We start from the raw sequence: 18,967 nt of genomic DNA, 5'->3' as shown, positions 1-18,967 counted from the left end.
AAAGCCTGCTGACCCCTGCATCTCAGGTCCTGAAGGGACTGGAGTTTGTGACTTCTGGACCTTGATGCAGGTGTGCCTTACATATTCCCGTAAAATCCTAGACTTTTAAATAAAACTTTTATTTTAAAACACAACACACATAAAAATGCATAAAATGAAATTACAGAATGAAATCCCAGACTCCTAAAAAAACCTGAAGATGTTTATATATAATGTTGAAAATATTCATATTTGCAGAGTGAGATGTAATTCTGTGATGCATAAAAGAGGTTGTCAGCCCAGTAAACAGCTGGCTTATAATTAGTGAGACTAATAAAAATACAAAAGCCTTAATCCACTTGATGCTATTCCTAAATTATCACAGGATTCTATACTTTTGGAAACAGAACGGGACCTCAGATCTGATTTAATCCTTTCATGTCTTCTCTGAGATTCCACTCTACTACATCACATAAAGAAACCAAAGGGAAGGAAAAGCACCAACACCAAGAATCAGGGAAACGGGAAACACAGTTCAGAGATCAAAACCGAATGCACTAAAACAAAGCAGAAGTCCTCCAGCAAAGATGCCACCACACTAACTGCAGGAAGGCAGAGTTGAAAGCCGCCAAAAGCCACCTCTGATTTTTCAAGATCAAATTAACAAAAAGAGTTAAGTTGCACAAGTTGAAAGTTAAAAATCAAATTGAAAGACAACTATTACCCAGAAACACTGTCAAAAACATAGTCCTCTGAATTCATGCCAGGCATCCGCAGACTGAGATCCGAGGGGAAGAAAACCTGAAATACCAATGTAATAAGCCACAAGGATGTAACTGGTGATCAGGCTCACTGAAGACCGACGTTGGGTACAGCATCAGAGTCTGTGGCCTAAGGCAACCCACCGCTCTTTAAAAACTTGTCTAAGCCAAAAATTTTAACTCTACAAAAAATTTAAAGAGAGAATTAGAAAAAAATGTCCATTTTATACGTCACTTGATCAAACTAAGACAATCTATGTAGGTACTCTCAAAAAAGCGCTTCCTTCTCTCTTCTCCCGCCTTTCCCACACACCCCACTTCTGCCTAAACTCTGGGGTCTGCACTCCCAATCTCATGACACTTAGGAGTCAGCTCTGCCACTGAACCAAGTTCAGACAACGGTATCAGGTTGGCACCGTGGCTGGCTGGAGTGAGGTGCTTTCTCAGGAAAGGCTACTATCCTATTCACTCTGTAAGCGGGGAGGGACACTCCGTCCCCCCATAAGTCATTAAACACAGTTCCAAACGTCCTCAGTCCCTCACTTAGACCTGAGTGACATGTTCATCACCCCGAAACCCTTGGAAGTAAGTACTGGAAGTGATGGGTAAATGTCACACAGTGCATTTGTCATTGAGATCTACCTGCTCCCCGACAATACTGCCAACCAAGAAACACCAGGCAAATGCATGATAACTCCTTTTATACTAAGACCGGTTGCAGGGAGCTTGTTTTGGTTGAGGACCAAGGCTGGAAACAGACTGTGAGGCTGTGTCTGTCGTCTGTGGAAGATTATGTATGTGGCTTTCTTTCTTACTCTCCAGCAAAGCGCTTGGTTGAAATCATAATTGTTAACTCAGCTGCTGGTAAGATTAGCCATGTGCCCTTGATAATAATTTCTGGTTTTATAGGTTTAGTTTACAAATTATACCCGTGGACCTTTTCTCTTAAAAAAAAAAAAAAAAAAAAAAGAGAAACCTCTTTTGTTCCCAATCCACTCACAGGCTGAGTTTCAAGCTTATATAACAAGGAAGTGGTGGAACCCAATACTTAAACAAACATGCAGCGTCTTAGGAAGATGCTTGCGTTTCCTGTACCTCCTGAACGCCTTCCTTGAAGGTCTCCGAGAAGGTAGAGTCTGGAGTGCGCCTTTGCGCATTTGGGGGTTGAGCACCAGAGCCGAACTGGTCAGCATTCAGGTTCCGGTCGAAAACCACCACACGCTCCGTGGGCTCGGGGTGATATACTGCTGGGGGGATGCCCACAGCGAAGCCGTGGGGCTGGCTTTCCGTCTTGATGGAGTGAGTGGGCATCGCTGCGATGGAGACGGTGACCGTGGTGTCGGGGGCCGTCAGGTGTCCTCTCTTGTCGACGCCCAGCTGGTTGCTGTGCGGAAGGACGATGTTGAACGGCACGTTCTTCAGCACTTGCACCCTATTTTCGCCAGCAGAGATGAGGGGCTGCTCCGTCACATTTGGTACGTTTCTTTAAGGAGAGAGAAGCGTGTTTTCAAACTCAGAGCTGATACAATTCCTGTGACAATTTTAACTTTCCGAATGGCACTGGGCTGTTGGGTCCTGGGCAATAGTAATAATAACACATTTGGTAGAAACCAAATGAATAGGCAATGGCATGATAACTCATCACAAGAGAAAGGGAAAAGCCCTCTACAGTTTCAAGTCAAAGCACTGAGTAAAACTTCATTTGGAATGCTGAGAACTCAGAGCTTTCCTCTACTATATTTTATTTCCAATAACCCCCATAAAATTGGCGTATTTTACTAGCAATCTGAAGCTACACACATGATTAACTGGAGCAGTATAGGCTGGTGGTTAAAGTATAGATGCCAGAGTCAGGTAAGGTAGATTCAAGATCTCTTAGTAACTACATGCTCATCTATAAATGAGGATAATGATGGTACCTATCCTCACAAGGTTGTGATGAGGATAAAAGGAAAGTACACTGAAAAGTGTGCAATGATGCCTGGCTCACGGGGGCCCACAGCCGGTACTTTTCCTGGGGGCTTCCGGGATGGCTCAGTGCTTGTAAAGAATCCGCCTGCAATGTGGGAGACCTGGGTTTGATCCCTGGGTGGGGAAGATCTGCTGGAGAAAGGAATGGCTACCTACTCCAGTATTCTGGCCTGGAGAATTCCATGGACAGGAGTCTGGTGGGCTACAGTTCATGGGGTCACAAAGAGTTGGACATGGACCGAGCGACTAACACTTTCACTTTCACCAACACCACCCCTCACCCCATGATTGTACTGAACCATCATATACATCAACATAGAGTTACTTTTGGCTCAACAAATATCCTGTGCAATATAAGATGATATTTAGCTTAGGGTAAAATTCATAAATTTTCAAAGTTCCCTCAAATCATACAGGCTGATACAAGGAAAAAAACAATTTGGTAATTTGGCAGATTTCAAGATCAATAAAATAGTCAAACTTAAAGCCATAAATTCACTCCCATGACTATTTTAAAGAAATTTCTTTAGAGAAAAAGGAGAAAAAAGAAAAAGCTATCTAGAAAGTTGTTCATTAAGGCTTTGTAACAGCAAAAATCAGATACAGCCCTGATACTCAGGATAGCTAGAGTTTGATTTAAAATACTCCAGCAAAAATAAACAAAATTTAAATATTGACTAATTAGAAAGTTGGAGAAAGAACAGATACCAGTCAATCCTAAAGGAAATCAACTCTAAATATTCATTGGAAGAACTGATGCTGAAGCTGAAGCTCCAATACTTTGACCACCTGATGAAAAGTGCCAACTCACTGGAAAAAGACGCTGATGCTGGGAAAGATTGAGGGCAGGAGGAGAAGGGGGTGAAAGAGGATGAAATGGTTAAATAACATCACTGACTCAATGGACATGAATTTGAGCAAATTCCGGTAGACAGTGAAGGACAGGGGAGTCTGGCGCGTTGCAGTCCATGGGGTCACAAGAGTCGGACATGACTTAGGGGCTGAACAACAACAGCAGCAGCAAGGATCAAACAGCAGGAATTAAGTTGATAACAGTTGAAGCTGAGTACCTATTGGCTTATGCTACTTCTCTACTTTTGTTATGTTTGAAAGTGCCTATAACAAAAAGTAAAAAATAAAAGCTATAAGCCCTTTTCCAAATTATGAAGACTAAAACAGTAATGTAGAAAAAATTTATGTAACGTATTAAGTAGAAGAAAATCCTACCTGTGAATACAACCACAACCACATGAAATGCACCTGCCTGCCCAAACAGTAATCAGATAAACTGTCAGCAGAGTGGGATTCCAAGTGATCATTCTTTCTTCAAAAAGTTTCATTCTTGTATTACTAATAGAACTCAGAACAATTTTAAAGATATATTTAGCTTTTTCCCCAGGTCTATAAAGTCAAGCCTTAATTTTCTGAAAGTTTTAACTTAAAATATTTCAAAAATAACCTCAATAGGCATTTGGAATACAGCTGAACATACTCTATTAAGTTTCACATGGGTAGTTACTTAAGGTCATTGGTGATGACTTTTTAAAATAGACCCCTGCCATTGCCTTAAGCCACACTGTTCTTAAGAGAACCTAAGACAAATAAGTAAACAGTGCAGTCATGTTGTTAGTTAAAAAAAAAAAAAAAAAAAAAACCCTTTGGATGAAGAGAAAGTTATTGTTTTTGTTTTTAGGAAAAGGGAACTTCTACAGAAACTGGTGACTTCTCAGTAACAGAATCAGAGTAAGGGGCAGATCAGTAATGAAATCTGTGTTCAGACATAAAGAGTCCAACTTACCTATGTCTTCCTCTAGTTCCTGTTCACTTAAGCTCTTGCTTTAACTTTCACAGAAACCGGGAATCTGTAGTGTACTGTTTCACGCTCTGTCTTAAACCTTACCTTTTGCTATGGTCCGGCTCAGGGTGCTCAACATCTGCCTTTGCTGCTGATGACCTTCTCTCTCGCGGAACCTGAGATATCAACATGCAGGACCACAGTTTTGTTCTCACTCCCGAAGTAGAGACACAGTCCCTACTTTTCAGTAAGTGCAACCCTTCAGATGATTATGGACTGCCTACCGAACCCCAGCTCCAAGGACACGCAATGAATAAGACAGTGTCTGCTCTCAAGGAGTCCACAATCTGGCCACTGGGTTGATATGCAAAAACCAGCTTCTATTCAGTTGGCAAAGAAACTCAGAACATCACAAATTTACTTTGTCATGGAGTGTGGGTTTCACCTCTTTAGAGAAATACCTCTGGTTGGGTTTAACCCATTTATCTACGTAACATAACAGAGAAGAAGCTACTGAAAAGACAACCAGGCTCTTTCAGCGTTCTCCCTGCTCTTCTCTGCCACTCTTCCCTTCGGATCAAACGCAAAATCAAAGGCATCAGCCACATTAACAGTTCACTCCAAGATCCAAACGGTGACTCCAAATGATACATTTCATCAGAGACACTGGGATTCACAACGTCTGTCACTCAAAGGACAAAGCGGACTCTGTTGGGTCTATTCCTTTTTTGAGCCTGCTTCTCTGCACAAGTGACAGCAGGCCAACATTAGTGGGTGTCCTGTAGACATCAACCCAACTGAGACTTATCTGCAATACACACTCCAAAAACAATAAGACGTTTGAAACTTAAAAAAGTTTTCAACGTAAAAGTAGAAACTCTATTCCTACATTCTTATTTTACCCTTAAAGACAGAATGAATTATTGTTTCTGGTAGTAACAACGTGTTTTTTAAGCTTTACCAAGGTTATTATGGAAAAATGACTGAGGGGTACATTCAAAAAATTGAAACAAGTAAGTCAGTTGGTTTAAAAAAGGAAAATAAATAACCCCACATCTGTTGCAAGAAGGCTGACATATAGTACTAAGACTGCCACCCTTGATGGGCAGACATGAGGATTTATCTCCTCCTAAGATGTATAATACTTTTAGGACCCTTTATTTAAAACACACGCACATACAATCACTGCAACTAGTGTTATTACACAGGTTATTCTGGCACTAAACTAGTTGGTTTCCTCCCATTCTAGAAAGTTTCAGTTTAAAATATCTAACTTCAAACTTCATAATTAATACTTAGGAACTTACAGCTTCTATACTGAGTCAATAAAACAAGCCACAAGAAGAACAGATATATAAGTTCTACTTCAAAGGAACCCTTTGTGGCTACACTTCCCAGGCAAAGTTTCTTCTGGCATCCTTGGTTACTATGCAAGTTTCCATTCATATCTAAAGGAAAAAAAAAACAACCTTACCGCATTCCCTCAAATACAAGCTGGACACATGGCCTTACATCAGAAAACAGAGCTTTGCTTTAGGTTCCTCCTCCCCACCCAATTTTGATAATCAAGCTATCTTTCTTGCTTTTTACCCTCTGCATTTCTTGTATTCCAAAAAGAATACAGTGTCAGAATGTAACAAAGAGCTGGAAACTGGTGAATCTGAGAGTAAGCTATCTTGTTATTTTAAATTTTCTATAGATGTGGAAGTTTTAAAGACAGAAAGATGGTGAAAATAAACTATAATATATAGCCATCCCTGCATGTGGGTTATTGGTTAAAAAGAATGCCAGAGTGAACACAGCAAGCAGAGCCCCGCCCCCAGGAGGCAGCATGGCATACGGAAGAGGGGGCCTGGCACAACCCGAAGTCCTGGCTGTACATACTAGTCGTGTGACCTGAGAACCTTATTTTTTATCACCCACGAAATGGGGATAATGGCACAGAACTTGCAGGGTTCCTGGACGGATCAGAAACAACATGCACTCTGGTAACATGTCTAGCACAGTACAGGTAATCAGTTGGTGGTACCTGGTATCACTGGGACAATGATGATGACACAGACCAGGGGTGTCAATCCAGATACAAACACCAGGTAAAGCTTCAGGCAGAGGACAGACTGCACTGAATTAAAACTAATCCAAACCTCGAGGAACAGACAATAAAACACATCCTGAACCTTAAACTAGAAAATATGAGTGGTTTTTTTTTTTTCCCCCCCATGAAATCTCACAATCAAATCAAATCAGATGCCCTCCAATACCATTTAGGGGCAAGAACACCACGCTGACTACCTAGGAAGAAAGGGTTAGCACACGGGCAAAGGGAACCGCTATCCACTCTTGATGGCGCTAAGAGCTACCTCTGAAGAAATGATCACCCTCATTAAGACACAGTGAATTTCTCCTTTCGCAGTAGCTTCACCTTTCAGATAGAGCCAGAACAGTTGGCTACTGCACACGTTTTAGAAACAACCTTTTGATTCCGTGATTGTAGATTTTCAGCTTTGAACCACAGTACGTCAAAGCACTCATTAAACTATTTATAGTCACTACAGAAGCAACTTGCATTACAGCCTACCAGCAAATTACTGTTTTTTACCCTGTTGGATCAAGTGCACCTTGCACAGTAGTTACAGGGTTCTGAAGAGTAAGCAAACCCACCTTATAGTAGTCATAGAGCAAGCCCAGCGCGGCGGCACTGTCCTCATCGCCATTGATACTCATCATCGCTTTGGTTGCTGCAGTGAGCGGGTTTTCCAGGAAAGACTTCCAGGCTTCATCCTCACTAGTATAGGAACGCCGCTGTGAATAAAGTGCTTCATTCTGAAGAACCAAGACTGGCCGTTTGCTTGGGAGAGATTTTTTTTAAAAGAAAAGAAAAAAACAACATATATATGTGTGTGTGTCTATATGTATATATATATATATATATATATATATATATATATCACATCTTCTGTTGCAAATCATCATAAGCTAATTTTTGAAAAAGCAAACAGCCAATTCTTGATTTTGCAATTAGAGTCCACTGTTCCATTATTTCATCATTAGTAAAGTAAGTTAAGACACGATCAGAAGACAACCCTCTTAAATGTAGCCCAGTGGGTCACCCAGGAAGATGTACAGTATTTAGACAGCCAGGGAACCTACAGTTACCTTCATGTGGAACCCAGGACACACTAAGTGACACACACACAAAAAAACCCCACTAAAACCAAAAGTCAAAAACTCACTCCAAGAAAATGTGAAGCTGTTCAAACGCTTTACATAAACAAACACAAGGACAAAGCAAGGCCAAGGAGACACGCACTCTCCTCAAACACGGGCACTCAGGACTGTCCCCTCTTCAAAAGTACATCTGGTTCCATCCTCAAGCTGCTATACTGCTATTCCCTCTTTCTCCCGGTGATGCCATGCCTCAAACTACCAACAAGGGGGGGATGGAAGGAAGAAGGGATAACTTGGATTAATCCTCGGGGGTATATGAGAAAGTTAGAATATTCTACTGATTGCCAGCAGATTGAGCATGGAATGTGGCCAAAGGGGACTGTAAACCAATAAGGAGACACAATTTTCTGGCATGGGAGTTCACTGTTTATCTTAGAGATAAACACTTAAGAATCTACAATAATAAATGAAGCCGCTGGACAAAAAGAGATTTTTTTTTTAAGGAAATAGGTTGAGGAATCTGTCCTCAAAAATCTTTCCTGGTTTTTCATACGGGGCAAGAACTGCTTCACATTAATGCTGTAGTTTGGTGGGAAAAATCCAGAACATCAACGGAGAACTTTAGTAGAGTCTTATAGAAGATTTAACTTAAAAGGGTAAAGCAAACACGACTGATTCCAAAAACCTGAAATGTAAACAGCCTCAACAACTGTTCAGTTGGCTCTGTTTAGTAAGTCAATAAAAAGAAAAAGTGGAAAACTACCTCCAGCAAAATCAAGCACTTTTTTTCTTTGAAAAAAAAAAAAAAAGTTTAAATATTCAGAACTACTCCGAATCATCACCATTTTAACAAGCAAATTAAAGGAGCTATTGTCATTGCAACACACAAATGAAATATGTAAATTGCCTAAAGGTGACCTACCTACTCTAAAAGTGAATGTAGAAAGACTGATTATCTTCTCAAGTAATCAACAAGGTTAGGGTTTGGCAGTCACCTAGGCCCTTTAAAAACAGAGATTCTGAAAAAGGAGGGGAGAAGGGAATCCAACAACTTAATTCATCCTCAGTCAAAATTAAATCTTATTTCAAGGAGTGCACATTTGGTAAGAAAAGAAATCTTGAAGGTGGTATACTATTTTAACCCAAAACAAACACAATGGGTTGTTCAAAGTGCATAGTTGGTTTAAAAATGAAGACTTCCTACAAATCTCAAATTTAAAAAAAAATTAAGAATATACAAAGAAGCATTCCTTGTGCCACCAGGAGAGAACAAGAGCTGCTGAGCCAGTGGTACCCCGGGATGACTCTCTGGGATCTTGCTAAGCTGTAATATTAATAGTATAATAGCTACTTCCAGAAGACTGTGACAGTACTTGGCTCATTCAGTTCCCCTAATGCTAGTTCTTCAGCTTCCCTTCTTCTACCCCCATCCCAAATCTGCACAAGCAACAGAAAATAAATATTTCTTTGCAAATGATTTTGTGTGTGATCACCCTGAAGGTGTCTTAAACTATTTCCAAACTGTGCCTCAGGCCAAAATTTTAGCTCTGGAAATATGCCTTATCTAAACTATAAGTCAAGAAATAAACACGAAACCAGCTGCCTTTTTTAGTCTACTTCCTCATGACAGTCCCTAAAGGCTCATCACTGCCCTCTCCTTGAATTATATATTTTCAAGCAATAATTTATCTTCATACTGTACAACACAAGGTTAAGTTATTCCACTTAAGCTGTTCCATATATAATACTATCTAAACCTCTCCTCCAGAAAAAGAGCACCCTTACACAAAATGATTCTCAGCAATTAATTACAAAACTGGGAGAAGTACTGCTGTGCCCTGGATTCACTGATCTCAAATATAACTGATTGGTTGGGTGCGATTTACTTGCATTTTTTTCTGAACAATTTTATATTTACAGAAAAGCTGCAAAGGAGATACAGAAGCGTCCCTCGCCCGGTGTCTCCTAATGTTAACGGCTTACATTACCGCCTTATAGTTTATGAAAACATTTCTTCAATCACGAGCTCCAGAAAGCATTATTAGTAAGTACAAAGCTTCCTAGTTCAACACCCTGATTTCAAAGTCTCATCCTTCTTGATATTTCTGAGCATTTTTAATTACAGCAATCTGTAATTACCACCAATGATGCAAGCGGCAAAAGAACTCCTACAGCAATTTTCTCACTCACACAGTCAACCAGGGGGAAAAAAAAAGAAAATGCCAGGACACCCGAGCACTTCAACTTTTCCCTAGATCTCTCGGTTCCGAGGATCTAGCAGGCGACCGAACGACACGGTTGAGCGACGAGAGACTTGATTACCTGAGAAGGCTTCCCTTTTGCAGCCGCGGAGTGCGTCCCAAAGAGCAAAGCCGCCCGGGTTAGGGGAGGGGGGGAGGTGGGGGGTGGGAGGCGAGGCCTCCGCGCCCCCCTCCCCCGGAGAGCAGAATCTGGGCGCGCCCGAGGGGTGGCCCCCCACCCACCCCAGGACCCCGAAGCTGCAGGAGAGGTGGGGGGTTCCACTCCGTATCGCAGGGCCGCACCCCCCCATGGCAGGGGTCTCCCCCTGGGCAGGGGGGCTTTGGAGGAACAAAGGCAGGGAGGGGGTGCGGAGAAGCCGAGGCCGCGGACAGCTAGCCCCGCGCCCCCTCCCGCCGCCCGGCCCCGCTCCCCCCGCTCGGCCTTGCGGCAGGTGCGGCCGACCCGCCGGGCGGGCAGGCAGCAGCGGCCCCGGCGGCACCGCCGGCCTCGCGTACGCCGGCGCCCTCACTCACTTGTCGTACTCCTGTGTCATCGCGCTCGCTCGCCGCTGCCGGGCCGCAGAACTGGACTTTCGGGTTGGGACAGTACACCCGATCCGGGGGGGAGGAGGCGGCGGCGGCGGCGGCGGCGGCAGCGGCGGCGGGTCCGGAGCAGCGGCCCCGACGGGTTGGGTCGGCTTTTCTCGCTCGGAGCCGGCCGGGCACGGGCAGCGCGCACAGGGGGCCCCGCCTCAGCCTCCCATTGGCTGGCGGCGCCTGCACGGGGCGGGGCCTCCGGGCCTGGGGGGGCGGGCGCCGCGGTCTGATTGGCCGGCGGGCCGGGCTGCGGGGCGGGGCCGATGGGCCCCTGGGGGGCGGGGCGGGGCCCGGTCGCTCCGCGTGGCTGCGTCCGTGCGGCGCGCCCCGCGCTCCGGGGCCCAGCTCCCGCCCAGACTCCGGCCAAGCCGCGAGGCCCTCGGGCGCGCACTTGCTGCCGCTCGGCGGTCCCCGGCGCGCCGCGGCTGGGGAGGCCGGACGCTGCGTCCCTGCTGTGCCCCGCGGCCACCGTGCTCGGCCGCCGCACCCGCCGGACTGGCCGGGCCCCGGCGCCGCCTTCCCGGGGCTCTGGGCGCTCTTCCAAGCCCACCGCCGCTCCAGTGATGGAGCCTCCCCTCCCCACCCGGCGGCTGCATCCTCACGGCGCCCGCTGCTCCGCCGCCTTGGGCATCTCCCGGCCTGGGGCCGGTGGAGCCGGGGCCCTGCACCCTCTCGCCCCTCTCACCTCTCAGAACGCGTCCCCCTTCCTTACGAGGCTCCGCTGCCTTTTACCCGAGGAAGCGCAGACGTGTCCCTCCTCGCCTTACCCCCGTCCCCCAGCCGCCGCCCGAAGCTGTCTGGCTTTAGAACCACCTCCCCCCAACTCTGTTCATCCACTTTAGATTGTTCGCTGTGTGACAGTCGCCACAAAACTGCCAAGACCTCCTAAGACGGCGCTTCTCTCCCGCCTCCCGCCCCGCCCCCGTGCGGCCAGGGTTGGGTGGGTGTCCGCCGAGTGGTAGCCCCAGCATCACCCCAGCCGCCCCCATCCCAAGTGCCCGTTCCTCCCCCGCTTCTGTGGGCCGCCCCCGAACTCCGGGCGCCCCCACCAGCCTCGAACTTCCATCCCTGCCCACCTCTTTAGCCCTCTGGGAACTGCGTCTGGACGTCTCCAACCACCCTGCATTCTTACCCTCCACCACTGCCGCCCCTCCCAGCACCTCCAAGTCGCATCACTCCTCTGTCACTCCTCTCCCCGGCCAGCTTCTGTGCATTTCCACCCCTGCCTACTCCTGCCCCAGCTGGCCTTTCCAAGTGGAAGCTCCCTTCTCCAGGGTCTGCTCTTCCTTCCACAAGTATTTATTGAGAGACCGGCCTCTATGCCAGGCACTGCTCTAGGTGCTGGGGATGCCTGCAGTGAGCACAGGGGACAGTATTCCCTGCCTTCTTCCAGGATCCTACTTGGGGGAACTGGGCCATAACAAAATTAATTAATTGTACTGATAGGTTAGAAAGCTATGTGGGAGGGAAAGTAGAGGCAGCAGCTGGGAGCAGAGGGCGAGATCCATTTGAAGACTTGAAGGAGGTGAGGCCTTCAGGAGGTGGGGAGGGGTGGTCCAGGTGGAGGCATGGCACCACAGAAGTTGGGAACACCTGGTGTGTTCAATAACCCCGCACTGAAGGGCTGGAGTGCTGAAGGGCAGGGGAGATGGGGACAGGGAACACTGCGGGCCTTGTGGGCCTTTTTGCAGACTTGGGTTTTACTGAGTGAGGTGGGGAAGCATTGAAAGGGTTGGAGTATGGCAAGCAAGTGACTCAATGGACATGAGTTTGAGCAAGCTCTGGGGGATGTTGAAGGACAGCGAAGCCTGGTGTGCTGCCGTCTGTGGGGTTGCAAAGAGTCAGACAGGACTGAGCGACTGAATAATAACAAAGGCACGTGTTGTTTTGCCTTTGTTGTTTTAAAGTGATGAAGCTGGCTGTTGGCTGGTAGGGGACAGATCTGGGAGCAGGGAGACCAGGCCAAAAAAAACAGTTGCTTGGCTTAGGGTGGTGGGGTAGAGTGGTGAGAAATGGTCAAATGCTGGATCTATTTTGGAGGTAAAACCAACAAGATTTCCTAAAAATCAGATATGAGGTGTGAGAAAAAAAAGAGAGAGAGCCAAGGACTACAAGGTTTGCAGCCAAAAACTGAGAAGAATGCTCAGCCATCGCTGAGATGGGGAAGACTGCAGGCAGCAGAGGTCTGGGGGAGGTCAGGAGTTGCATTTTGAACATGTTCATTTCAAGGCTTTTATTGGAGACCCAAGTAGACGTATCAGGAGATGACTGGATATGAGTCTAGAGTTGCAGGGAGACGTCTGGGTTGAAAAGACATCTGGGAACCATCAGTACGGAGATGGTGTTGAGAGCCTGGAGATGGAGTGAATCACCGTGGCCGTGGGGAGGAAAGAACAGGACCAACACTGGATCCTGGAGCCTCCAACACAGACAGGGAGAGGATTCTGCAGAGAAAACAGGCCAGGGGGCAGGGGGCGGTCCCTGAGGGAGGAGGAAAATGGAACCAAGGAGGAAACCGTGGTCAACCAGGTCACATGCTGGGAGGACGTCAAGGAAGATGAGGATTTAGCAACATGGAGGCCATCGGGACCTCTGCTTAGCCCTAGCCCCTCATCTACTCCCACCATCTTCCTGCTCCCTGGTCTCCAGGTCTCTTGGGGCCTAAACAGCAGCCACAGACACTTCTCACTGTCTCCTTCCTTGTGGCTCAGTCGGTAAAGAGTCTGCCTGCAGTGCCAGAGCCCTGGGATCAATCCCTGGATCGGGAAGATCCCCTGGAGAAGGAAATGACAACCCACTCCAGTATCCTTGCCTGGAAAATCCCATGGACAGAGGAGCCTGGCAGGCTACGTACGGTTCATGGGGTTGCAAAGAGTCAGACATGACCGAAGCGATTTCACCTTCACTTTTTTCACTTTTCTGCCGTTGCCAGCTTCTGTCCTCTAGCCCTGAGTACCATGCTAAAGCCAGAGGGTCTCTTCGTTTTTCTTACTCACTAACTTGTTTAAAGAAATTTTTTTTTAAGTGGGCTAACTTTAAAAACAAATTAAACCTGGGTGGTTCCCAGGTATGGTGCAGCTCCGCAGAGTTGTGCTGCAGACGAGACTCAACTTGAGAAACAATGTCTCTGTATGTAGTCTTTCCCTCTTCTTCCTCTGATCTATCTCCAGATATGGCCAGAGGGACCTATACAAAGCACAGATTTTAGATCACATCACCTTATTACACTTAGAATATAAGTCCCAATGCCTTTGCATGGAGTGTGTCTAATCAGCTTGCCTGCCATTTTGCAACTCTGCTCCTGGCCGTGGTCCTCTCCCCTGGGAACCTCCCCTGCCCCACCCCCAACCCCCAGCCCCTACTCCTCATCTTGCTGCTTGGGAGAGCCCACTCCACCCTCCAGGCCGGGCTTGGACTCCCTCCCCTTCCTTCAGGCGGCCTTCACAGCCTTCTGGGCTGGGTTAAGTGTCCCACGTGCACACATAGTACTTAAGCATCACCCCGTTACCACACTTACCACCGTCTGTCTGTAACACTTGTTTCTCTGCTTGCATCTGTCTCCACCACAGTGGAAGCTTTTCAAGAGACAGCAGGGATTATACTGCTTCCATTTTCCTGTCCCCAGCCTCCTGGTATCCACACAGAAGATGTCCCAGAAGTGACCCCTGAAGAGACAATGTTCCTCTGCAGGCATCCATTCTGCTCCTCAGCCTCCTCCCATCAGCACCACATCTTCGACTGGTTTAAATGACCCTCCTATTGCAGGAGATGCACAGTCTCATGCTTCCATTCCCCTGTCTGATACATCAGTTCAGTTCAGTCACTCAGTCGTATCTGACTCTTTGCAACCCCATGGACTGCAGCACGCCAGGTCTCCCTGTCCATCAACAACTCCCAGAGTTTACTCAAACTCATGTCCATTGAGTCATCATCCAACCATCTCATCCTCCATAGTCCCCTTCTCCTCCCGCCTTCAATCTTTCCCAGCATCAGGGTCTTTTCAAATGAGTCAATTCTTCACATCAGGTGGCCAAAGTAGTGGAGTTTCAGCTTCAGCATCAGTCCTTCCAGTGAATATTCAGGACTGATTTCCTTTAGGATGGACTGGTTGTATCTCCTTGCAGTCCAAGGGACTCTCAAGAGTCTCCTCCAACACCACAGTCTGATATGTAATAGGCACAAGATCAATACGGAATGGATGAATAAACACCAAATCGCAAAACCAGAAACAAGAACAGTAAAGGCCAGAGGTTATTAGAAAATCAATGTATTAGTAAAAAACATTGGGTCTATTTTGTAAATCTGAATACCAGCTGATTTCATTTGTCTTTAAGTGCTCTCTAAAATGGAAATTAAAATCCATATCTGTATAGCCAGTTGGAATTTGCTGTGTGGCTCAGGGAGCTCAAACCGGGGCTCTGTAACAACCTAGAGGGGTAGGAATGGGGGGGAGGGGGAGGGAGGTTCAAGAGGGAGGGGATATATGTTTACCTATGACTGATTCATGTTGATGCATGGCAGAAACCAATGTGATATTGTCAAGTGATTATCCTTCAATTAAAAATAAATAATTGTTTTAAATGTAAAAAAAAAAACACCCTGTATTTGTAAGCTGTTGACAATATCTTTTTTATTTAAATTTTTTTCTACTATTCTTGAATTATAAAAATAATATATATTTATAGTTTAAAAAGAAGATGTAAGCAATACAGAGGGTTTAGAGCACAGAGCTGCTCCCTCCTCCATCCTGTCCCTCCTCCCAAGAGATAACCACTGCTTCCAGTTTTCCTATAACTTTCCAGATATTTCCTGTATATCCATAAGTAATATACATATGGTATATTTTCTTATACAGTGGAGTCCATACTGTGTACAGCCCTCTTCAGCCTACTCACTGTCACTTACTATAGAGTCTTACACGTTTTCCATGTCAGCACCTATACATCGCCTGTATTTTTAAAAATGACTGTTGTGGGGTCAGTTGAATTGGGAGATGGTGACTGACATAACTATTGAGACTATATATCAGCTTCCCTGGTGGCTCACTCATTAAAGAACCACCTGCAATACAGGAGACCCTCTTGAGTGCAGAAGATCTGAGTTCGATCTCTGGTTTGGGAAGATCCCCTGGAGAAGGAAATGGCAACCCACTCCAGTATTCTTGCCTGGGAAATGCCATGGAGAGAGGAGCCTGGTGGGCCTACAGTCCATGCAGTCGCAAGAGTCGGACACAACTTGCCTATGAAGTAAGGTGTAATTAAATTCTATGCAAAATGTGAAGTTCTTTACTTGAAATAGCACAGTATTAAATGTTTCGATAAAGCTCTCTCTCTCTCTGAAAAAAAAAATGGCTGCAGATTATTTCTTTGTATTGCTATATGATAACTAGACCCTACCTGCAAGCAATTAGTGTTTTTATCTCCAGTTTTCCACAATTACGTTCTGTAATACACATCCCTCTATCTACACACTCTGCACACTTGGTCAAGTACAGACATAGAATAAATCCCCAGAATTGGAAGTGCCGTGAAAAAGGTGTGCACAGTTCCAATCTGTATAGATCTTACCCAGCTGTTTTCCAAAAGGCTGCCCCCGTTGGACTGCCACCAACAGGACATGGGACTACCTAAAGTGCCACCTCCCCAGACAGGAGCACGCTCAGACTTTGCTAGCCTTTAGATGAAAACTAGTATCTCATTTTTTTTTTTTAATTTGCATTTTAAAAAATCACAAGTGAGGTTTAGTGTCCTTTCAACTGTTTGGCAATGACATTTTTAACGTCAAGGATAGGGTCTTTTTTTTTTTTTTTTTTTTAAGAGAAGGCAGATCTTTGAGGTAGCTTTCCAAGTCTTGAGCTTCAGAATAGGAAATGAATTTGGGGCCGTGCTCCCATAGGAGACCCCTAGGTTCTATCAGCCCCATGAAGTGGAAAGACAGACAGGAAGGTGGATTGGGAATGTCACAGACCTAGGTACTAGACCAGGTCCTACTGACCTGCTAGGTAAGTTCAGTGGAGTCACTTCTTTCTGGGCCTCTGGGAAAGGACGAGGTTGGATGGGTCATCTGGTCCCTGCTAGCTTCAATGTCTCCTGATTCTAACAGCAGTAGCTAAGAATAGTTCTGATCTTAGCTGCGCACAGTTTACAGATGGCAGTCCAAGCTCCTAAGCCTGGCATTCAACTTCCCCAATGCACAGTCACAAATGTATGTCCCAGTTAAGAGTGCCCTGCACCCTGGACCCCATCACAGAGTCCCCTGATAGCATCTGGCAATTTCAGGCCCCTGGTTGCCTGTGCTTTTTCTTCTCTCCACCTCATCTCTTCCTGTCCCTATTCTTCTTTCAAGGCCAACCTCCAATGTCATCTCCTCCAGGACCCCTTTCCCTCACATACAAATTTCTCCCCCAGCCCCTCAGCTACCCTTCACTAAACACTCATCAGAAGCATCTCCACCTTTCAGGTAATTCAGTTTTGCAAGAGTTTTGCAGTGCCTATAAGCATATTATAGAGGTACTTCCCTTGTAGCTCAGTCAGTATTCTGCCTGCAATTCAGGAGACCCAGGTTCGTTTCTTGGGTTGGGAAGATCCCCTGGAGAAGGAATGGGGATGATTTCAACTCCATCAGATCTGGATTCCAAGCTCAGATCTGCCTCCTGTTCTTACCTTAAGCAGTCTACCTCACTGCCAGTCCCAAATTTTCTCATCTGCAAAATGAGGAAAACAGTATCAAGTTTTGAGGAGTTAAAAAAAAAACACAATGCAATTAAAGAATCTCACGCGATGCCTGGCTCAAAGACCCTGGATGGTCAGCTTCCATCTTCTCTAGAGACCAGCAGGGATTGAGCCCTGTCCATGCCCTCCAAGTGCTTATTTGTTGGCTGTTCAATCTAGCTGTAGCCTGACCAACCATTCACAGGGCTCATCACAGGCAGGCACATCACATACCCTGGGGAGGCAGCCCCTATTGAAGGGACAGCTGAAGTAGTTGCAAGACAAGGGCACAGCCTCCATGCCTGACGTCCAGGAATCTGTACCAGCCAGTTTACCAAAGCCATTGTGTCTTGCCCTGTTTGCCAGTGCCTCCTGTGAGATGAAAGTCATCCACTCTGGACAAACAGGGTGTGGAAAGAAGAGTGTGACATCTCCACCCTTGTCTCCCAGCTCTGTGACTTGGGAAATTATGGAACCCCTGGAGAATACAGGCTAATGACCTCTACTGCCCAGGGCTGATTGGTTGGTTATGTTTCATGATCTCCTTCTCCAGGGGATCATCCCAACCCAGGGATCAAACTCACGCTTCCTACATTGGCAGGAGGATTCTTTACCACTGAGCCACCTAGGAAGCCCCACCAGATCTTTTAGAACTCAATAAATATTAAATCTTCCATCTCCCCATTTTCCTAACTGTATTATAAACAGCTTAAGGAACAGAAACTATATATCATATTTTTAAAGATCCCTCATCATCATCTAGTGTGGGGATAAGCATTTTAGAGGTACTTCCCTTGTAGCTCAGTCAGTAGTCTGCCTGCAATTCAGGAGACCCGGGTTCATTTCTTGGGTTGGGAAGATCCCCTGGAGAAGGAATGGCAACCCACTCAAGTATTCTTGACTGGAGAACCCCCTGGACAGAGAAGCCTGGCAGGCTACAGTCTATGGGGTCGCAAGAGTCGGACATGACTGAGCAGCTAAGCACACACACACACACACAAGATCAACGATTGTTGTTATTCAAGATGGTGATGACAGTAACCTTCTGGAGGCGTTTGGTATTCAAAGGGTACCTGAGTCATTTGATTCTTAAAGCAACCCTGTGAGACAGGGTTATGTCCATCTTGTAGATGGAGAAACAAGGTCCAGAGAAATCAAACAACATTTTCAAAGTCTCATAGCCAGTGAATTTGGGGTATGAAGTCAGGCGTCTTGTTTCCAAATCCCACACTTTCTCCCCAGGCTTTGGTGCTGCTGATACGTATTTCTGCATGATGCCTGGTGTTTCTCCTGTGCCCCCACCGTAGAGGAGCCTGGACACTCGAACAAATGTGGCAGAGTCATGGCTGGGGTTTCTTGTGATGACATCTGTCTTGGGAGATGGCGTTTGCTCATTCTCTAAGGAAGGAGAAGGAAATGGCAACCCACTCCAGTATTTTCGCCTGGAGAAGCCCATGGACAGAGAAGCCTGGTGGGCTACAGTCTATGGGGTGGCAAAGAGTCAGACATGCCTTAGCGACTAAACAACCATAGTTAATTCCCAAGCTTAGAGAACATGCTGACCCTGAGGATTCACTCCGTGGTTTGGTCTTCGTGCCCTCTCTTCTCAAATGTCCTCAGTGGCATCACTTGCTCCTGGAGTCTCTGCCCCTTCCCTGCCTGCCCGCCTGTCGGGCCAGGACAGCTGCAGTCTCAGGTGAGTCTTGTAAGGTACCTGGTACTTGATGCAGAAGTGTTTCTAATGAA

The 18,967-nt window shown here is 46.2% G+C and overlaps 1 protein-coding gene across 3 annotated transcripts in view; it reads right to left on the bottom strand.

The window, feature by feature from the left end:
* The window catches only part of GRHL1 (grainyhead like transcription factor 1), a 48,712-nt gene extending 38,089 nt beyond the window's left edge, over nt 1-10,623 (bottom strand). For 2 of the 3 annotated variants that reach the window (XM_027966512.2, XM_027966513.2), the window contains exons 1-5: nt 10,449-10,623; nt 7,168-7,354; nt 4,612-4,682; nt 1,836-2,223; nt 704-780 (exon numbers count right to left, since the gene is read on the bottom strand). In XM_027966512.2, coding sequence (XP_027822313.1) covers nt 704-780; nt 1,836-2,223; nt 4,612-4,682; nt 7,168-7,354; nt 10,449-10,468 — 743 coding nt within the window. In that variant the 5' untranslated portion in view covers nt 10,469-10,623. Of the gene's footprint in view, nt 1-703; nt 781-1,835; nt 2,224-4,611; nt 4,683-7,167; nt 7,355-9,996; nt 10,324-10,448 lie in introns of those variants that run through there. The other variant, XM_042245780.2, reaches the window with a different exon arrangement.
* Nucleotides 10,624-18,967: the final 8,344 nt, after the last annotated feature.

This window comes from Ovis aries, chromosome 3 (assembly GCF_016772045.2).
Source record: "Ovis aries strain OAR_USU_Benz2616 breed Rambouillet chromosome 3, ARS-UI_Ramb_v3.0, whole genome shotgun sequence".
Taxonomy (NCBI): Eukaryota; Metazoa; Chordata; class Mammalia; order Artiodactyla; family Bovidae; genus Ovis; species Ovis aries.
Note: the sequence above shows the minus strand (reverse complement) of the source record. Positions and strands in the feature narration are given on the sequence as shown.